This window comes from Artemia sp. Qi Xiang Cuo, chromosome 19 (genome assembly GCF_049724085.1).
Source record: "Artemia sp. Qi Xiang Cuo chromosome 19, ASM4972408v1, whole genome shotgun sequence".
In the NCBI taxonomy this organism is placed as follows: Eukaryota; Metazoa; Arthropoda; class Branchiopoda; order Anostraca; family Artemiidae; genus Artemia; species Artemia sp. Qi Xiang Cuo.
In genome coordinates this window covers 54,360,011-54,367,435 of record NC_142812.1, presented here as the reverse complement: position 1 = coordinate 54,367,435, position 7,425 = coordinate 54,360,011, and the positions used below count along the sequence as shown (strand labels likewise).

Sequence of the window (7,425 nt, the reverse complement as noted above, 5' to 3'; positions counted from 1 at the left end):
TGCAAGGAGTCGAATATCCAATCCCCAGGGTAATTCGGTCCGAGTGTCCATATTTTGTCATAGTCTTAACTTCATGCTTATCTTTTAACGTCACTTCATTAACTTGCACCACTTTTACAAATATCCCGACCCATCAAACATTGTAGCCTAATTGATGTTGTCATATGATGTGTTCTCTTCGCTTACTTTTGTTTCCTAGTAAGATTCTTGACGAAAATTAATGCATAAATTTGCCGTTGCGCTGTTGTTCATATCCAGTTGGACTGCCCCTGATTTAAAGACAAGGTCGTATCCAGAGGGGGGGTCGGGGGGCTTGACCCCCCCCCCCCAAACTGTTTGTTCGACTCGTAGACTTTCAAATATATTTTACCTGTCAAACGGCCCCGGCCCCCCCCCCCCAAATAAAAAACGATATATATTATCGATTTCCTACAGTAGATACGAAGAAAAAAAATGTTGTCAATGTAGAATCATGTTTTAATATCTCACTGAAACAATTAAAAAGAGGCAAAAAATATCAATTTCGAAAAATTTTCCATTCGAAGCTCAGATAATACACTGATTGTATAAGTCCTTGTTTCAATCAACCAAAAAATGAAATATCACCCTTTTATGTCATAAATAATGCAATGAAATAATCGAGCATTGAGTGAAAAACATTGTTCATTCTTCGGTGTCTGCAACGTCAAATCGGACATCTTGACATGGATCTATTTCACTAGCATTGTCCATTTCCATATCAGAGGTTTGACTGTTAAAAGGGCAGTGGCTTCTTCCAAAGCTACCTCAAAACAAGATGAATTAGTCATTTTAAATAAACATGGCACACGAATGTGGGGATGTAACAACAAACACTGAAAGAAAGGTTTAGACTGTCATCTTCCTCATAAATGGAGGGCAACTAGGCCCCCTCCCGCGCTCTTTTTTTGCCAAAGTCATCTAATCAAAATTTTGAAACAGTCATTTTGTTCAGCATAGTCGAAGATTTAATAAACATTTCTTTGATGATGACTTAATCCCCAAGGGCTGCAATTTATGAACTTTGCCCATTGTTGACATACAGTATTGGTTAATGGGAAGTATACAGACGTTTTCAGGGGGAATTTTTTCTCTAGTGGGGGAGAGGAGGAGCTTACGGGGAGCATCTTTTATAGAGGATGTTTCCTTGGGGGAAGAGACATTTTTGTGAAGGAGGTGCCATATTTCCCAGCATTATTTAAAAAACGATCAGAAATTAAATAAAACAAGTTTTTTCAACTGAAAGTAAGGAGCAGCATTAAAAATTAAAACGAACAGAAAAAATGGCGTATATGAGCGCGGTCGTCCCCAAGTCAATACCTCGCTCTTAAAGCTAAAGCTTTTTTTTAGTACTTTCAAATGAGCTATCTATTCTAATTAACCGGTCTTTATGATTCAGTGGTTTGTGATTAGAACAAAATTGAAACTTTATGTAAAGGGCGAGTAATTGACTTTGGGGCGAACTCCCTTATATACGTAATAAAAGCATACGAATATAGATGTTCGTTCCGTAAGTTACGTCAGAACATAATTTCGAGATTGCCATTTAGCCAAAAAAACTAAAATTAATATGCAAATTTCGTTCGATTTATTCATGTATGGTGAGCCAAAATCAAAGCTGCATTAACTCAAAAATATTCAGAAATTAAATAAAAAAAACATGTTTTGTAAACTGAAAGTTAGGAGTGACGTTAAAATTTAAAATGAACAGAAAACAGTCCGTATATGACAGGGGTCGTCCTCTTCGCAACGCCTCGCTCTTTACGCTACAGTTTGACTCTATCTTATAAACTTATTTTTTAAAACAATAAAAAAATTTAGCATAAAGAGCGAGGCGTTGAGGAAGGGACTTTTATATACGGAATAATATGTGCTAGTTTTAAGTATTGATAGCAATCCTAAATCTAAGTTAAAAAAAACTTGTTTTTTTATTTAAAGGCATTTGAATCCCACAGGTTGTTCAGGGTGAATTGCATACTCGTATCGACACGCGTATCTCGCCAACACTCTGGGGTTGAAGGGGGTGCAATGTGACAAGGGGGCAAAAAACTTAACAACACTAAAAGTTTATTTTTAAAAGAGATAAAAACAGGAAAAAAAAGATCAAGATGACAGAAAAAAATTTGTAGGAGGGGGGGGGGGAGTTGATTTTTTCCCCTGCTTCCACCCGGGATCCTATAAAGTTCATGGTGTTTCCAGTGTACTCTTATGAAACCATAGAATCTTGTCAAAATGTCAGATCAGTCTATGGCAAGATCTTACATTACCACTTCCAACAAATGTATCATTGTTTTTTAATGGAAAAGAATCTCTGGAGTTTTTGATTTGATCACCAATTAGGATAAGATTTGGCAATTACGCTACACGAGGTCTTAGACGTAAAAATTATGTATGACACCCGTCAAGTGCGTATCCTTTGCTTGTAAGTTTCCATCACAGTTTATATAATTATATAAACTGTGGTTTCCACTAATTAGGCTAGATTTCCCTTTGGGTTTCTGATTTTATTGCTGTTTTACCAGCAAGGAATGAATCTTCATACAGCACAGCAGCAGAAAAATTTATAACGAACTAGCGCGCTTTGATATTGTATCATTTTTAGAGAAACTTTTCACTATTGTTCGTTATAAATATTTCTGCTGTGGTACAGAGTGGTTTAATTCAAAAGATCTTAAAAAAAGATTGCTGTTTTGACAGAAAATTACTGTACAATAACTGATTTTTAATTGGGTGGGATAGCATTGTGGGGCGCCGTCAAGGGGAGAAAAGAGGGCCATGCCCCCCCTTGAAATTTGAGCATGTAACGTAATTATAGAAAAATTCCATCACTAATTTGGCTTTACTATCTAATCAATCCCTACAAGGAAAAAAAAATTATTCTTAAATATAGTCATTCGAAATGCAATTTGAAAAGCTCCCTATTTGAAAGTTCCTGTCATAAAGATAATAAACATCCAATTCTTATCCGATATTTTTTGAACAAAATTTAAATTTGCTATGTTTTTCGTCGGGAGGTCCTAATTTTCAGAGGTCGAGGGGTTAATGGAGCTAGGACATTCCTAGGCAAGGAAAACTTCTCCGTTTAAAATATATGTTACTATAACAAATCTTTTTAAAACTTTCATTTTTCTTCTTTTGACATGGAGGGTTTGAAAGGAAAGGGGAGATGGGAGGCAAAAGAGGATTTGTGTGGCCCTTTTAGGTTTAATGTAGAAAACAACGTTAGACACATGTTCAGAAGAAGGATAGCTTTCAAATGATGTGCTGTTAGATACGCTTTGACAAAAAATGAAAGACCTCATTTGACCTACCTCTAGACTACCTCCATAACAGTAAAAATAAATTATAATTGAATATAGTCATGCGACACCTTATTTGAAAGCTCCTGACATAAAGATTTTAAATATTCAAGTCTTATCCAATAGTTTTTGAACCAAATTTGAATTTGCCATGTTTTTCTTTGGGAGGTACTAATATTCAAGGGTAGGGGGGGTTATGGAGCTAGGATATTCCTAGGCAAGGAAGACTTCTCCATTTAAAATATATGTTACTATAACAAATCTTTTCAAAACTTTCATTTTTCTTCTTTTGACATGGAGGGTTTGAAAGGAAAGGGGAGATGGGAGGCAAAAGAGGATTTGTGTGGCCCTTTAAGGTTTGATGTAGAAAACAACATTAGAAACATGTTCAGAAGAACGATAGCTTTCAAATGATGTGCTGTTAGATAAGCTTTGACAAAAAATGAAAGACCTCATTTGGCCTACCTCTAGACTACCTCCATAACAGTAAAGATAAAATATAATTGTTTTTAAACCAAACGCCAATAGTTTTTGAACCAAATTTGAATTTGCCATGTTTTTCTTTGGGAGGTACTAATATTCAGGGGTAGGGGGGCTTATGGAGCTAGGACATTCCTAGGCAAGGAAAACTTCTCCATTTAAGATATATGTTACTATAACAAATCTTTTTAAAACTTTCATTTTTCTTCTTTTGACATGGAGGGTTTGAAAGGAAAGGGGAGATGAGAGGCAAAAGAGGATTTGTGTGGCCCTTTTAGGTTTAATGTAGAAAACAACGCTAGACACATGTTCAGACAAAGGATAGCTTTCAAATGATGTGCTGTTAGATAAGCTTTGACAAAAAATGAAAGACCTCATTTGGCCTACCTCTAGACTACCTCCATAACAGTAAAGATAAAATATAATTGAATATAGTCATGCGACACCTTATTTGAAAGCTCCTGACATAAAGATTTTAAATATTCAAGTCTTATCCAATAGTTTTTGAACCAAATTTGAATTTGCCCTGTTTGTCTTTGAGAGGTAGCCTACTTATATTAAGGGGTAGGGGGGTTTATGGAGCTAAAACATTCCTAGGCAAGGAAAACTTCTCCATTTAAGATATATGTTACTATAACAAAACTTTGTAAGAATCATTTTTCTTGTTTTGACATGGAGGGTTTGAGAGGAAAGGGGAGATGGGAGGCAAAAGAGGATTTGTGTGGCCCTTTTAGGTTTAATGTATAACAAAACGCTAGAAACATGTTCAGAAGAAGGATAGCTTTCAAATGATGTGCTGTTTGATAAGCTTTGATAAAAAATGAAATACCTCATTTGGCCTACCTCTAAACTACCTCCATAACAGTAAAAATAAAATATAATGGAATGTAGTCATGCAACACATCATTTGAAAGCTCCTGACATAAATATTTTAAATATCGAAGTCTTATCCAAAAGTTTTTTTTAACCAAATTTGAATTTGCCATGTTTTTCTTTGGGAGGTATTTATATTCAGGGATAGGGGGGCTTATGGAGCTAGGGCATTCCTTGGCAAGGAAAACATCTCTATTTAAGATATGCCTTACTATAACGAATCTCTTTACGAGTTTTCATTTTTTTGTAGTTACTTAGATTTTGGGGAAGGAAGGGATAGATAAGAGGCAAAAGAGGAGGTATGTGGCACTTATATGTTTAATGTATGAGATAACAACAGACACTTTCCATGAATAACAATAAACTTCAAAAGATGTGTTGTTAAAAAAGATTTGACAAAATATGAAAGACCTCATTTGGTCTACCTCTTGACTACCTCCATAACAGTAAAAATAAAATATAATTGAACATAGTCAAGTGACACCTCATTTGAAAGCTCCTGACATAAAGGTTTTAAATATTCAAGTCTTATCCAATAGTTTTCGAACCAAATTTGAATTTTCCATGTTTTTCTTTGGGAGGTACTTATATTAAGGGTAGGGGGTTTACGGATCAAGGGCAATCCTGGACAATGAAAACTTCTCTATTTAAGATATATCTTACTATAACGAATCTCTTTACGAATTTTTATTTTTCTTGTTATGACATGGAGGGCTTGAGAGGAAAGGGGAGATGGGAGGCAAAAGAGGATTTGTGTGGCCCTTTTAGGTTTGTTTCAGAAAACAAAATAGCGACGAAGACCACACTGCCTTTCCATAACAAACAACAAAAGTACGAAGAACAAAAGGGAAATCTTTTTGTAAGACAGTGGAGATAATTTGAATGAATATTTCGGCCCTGTGTCCAAGGGCCATCCCCAGCAAGACAAAAATATATAAAAGAAAAAAGACTCACAACAAACATGCGACCAATAAAACCAAAAAAGTGAAAAAAAATTTTCAAAGCAGTCCTAGCATCATTACTTCAGCGAAGTTCAACCAGGACTGATAAAAAGTATGGTAAAACCAAGGCGATTCAATGAGATGAAAGAAAAATAATTTAAAAACACGTTCTTTTTGCTAATCCAGCCTTTTTGGCAGCTAACCTCAAAGGTCTTTTTGTGACCGATTCTGTGTTAATGTCGATTTCTTCTTTAATATATTTTGTAAGATCATTTTTTATTAAATTTCTGCACAGAGCATTTAGTGTATATTCCTCCAAGTTACGATTTGAGAAAATATCATTATTAATCTTAAGTCTGATTTCAGTTGTTTCTGGGACTACATGTTTTATGCCTAGGTCATTATTAATAAGGGCAGATTCATCAAAAGATATATTGTGGCTAGGATTTTCAAAAATATGGCTGCCTAATACAGAATCAGATGAAACAGTGGAAATACTAGAATTTAGAGCTTTGACAAAATCATCTTTATGCTGTTGTATGCACTTTTCTAAATTCTGGTGTGTTCTACCTATATAATATTTGCCACAATCGCATGGTATTTGATAGACCCCTCTTTAGCGAGTAGCTGGGGTTTTATCTTTACCAGAATTTAGAAAATTTATGATTCTAAATTTATTTGTCAAAACTACATGCAGATTATTTTTTGTGCAAACTTTTTTAAGATTTGTAGTGATTTTTGGGATATAGGGGAGGTAAATTATGTTTAAGGGCTTGTCAGACATCTCACTTGGTAAACTATCATTAATTTTACGGGAATGCCATTTCAGTCTACAGTTAATTACACTATTAATAAATAACATAGGATACCCATTTCCAAAAAGTATGTCCTTGATAAAGTTTAATTCTGCTGTGATGTGGGAATCAGAAAAAATATTTAGGGCATGATCGACGAGGGATATTACGACTGCTCTTTTAACTTGGGTGGGGTGGTTTGATGTAAAATGCAAATATCTATTATTTTGTGTTGGTTTTCTATAAATAGTAAAATTGAGTTTATCGAAGCTACGAATAACTAACACATCTAGGAATGGGATTTTATTTGCGATTTCAATTTCTAAAGTAAACTGTAAATTTCTATTGTATGTATTAAGGTAATCTAAAAAACCCTTAAGCACATTTTCCCCATAGTTCTAGAGTGAAATTGCGTCATCCATGTAGCGTCCCCAAAAAATATGTTTAAAAAAATACGAATCTAATGCCCAATTTTCAATATGTTCCACATAAATATTCGCCAGTAACCCGGAGAGGGGAGCGCCCATCGCTAAACCATTAATTTGCTGGTAAAAAGAATTACGGAATTGGAAATACATTGAGTATTTGTTACAGAGTTTAACCAAGGTCATTAAGACATCACAATCTATTCCTGTATAGTATTCTTAAGTGATACAAATTATATGGTTTCTTATTGGTGGGAAAAGTAATCTTTTTTTGATTGTTGTAAAAGGGATCTATAAGACTATCTCTAGCTTCATTTGTGTTGGGTATAAATGCATAAAATATATGTACACTGGATTCTAGAGAGGAAATTAAACCTACTACAGGAACATGTCTTGGAAGAAAAGAGAATTTTGGACTTTTTTCGAGAATTTGAATTTCCTTTGGTTCAAGCGTTCTAGAGGATAGATTAACAACAGCCGGTCCAGGAGTGAATTTTGGAGTGTAAGTTGGGCTATTCCTCGAAAATTCATATCTGAGGTTTTCCAATTTCTTAATAAGTCGTTCCCTTGATAAGCGGAAATCATGACTAGTCAT

At 34.7% G+C, this 7,425-nt stretch overlaps 1 protein-coding gene across 1 annotated transcript in view; it reads right to left on the bottom strand.

Annotated features, from left to right (window-relative positions):
• Positions 1–663: 663 nt before the first annotated feature.
• The window catches only part of LOC148941007 (uncharacterized), a 10,185-nt gene continuing 3,423 nt past the window's right edge, over positions 664–7,425 (bottom strand). Inside the window, exon 2 of the mRNA XM_089105137.1 lies at positions 664–781. Within this exon, the coding sequence (XP_088961263.1) occupies positions 664–781 (118 nt within the window). The remainder of the gene's footprint in view (positions 782–7,425) is intronic.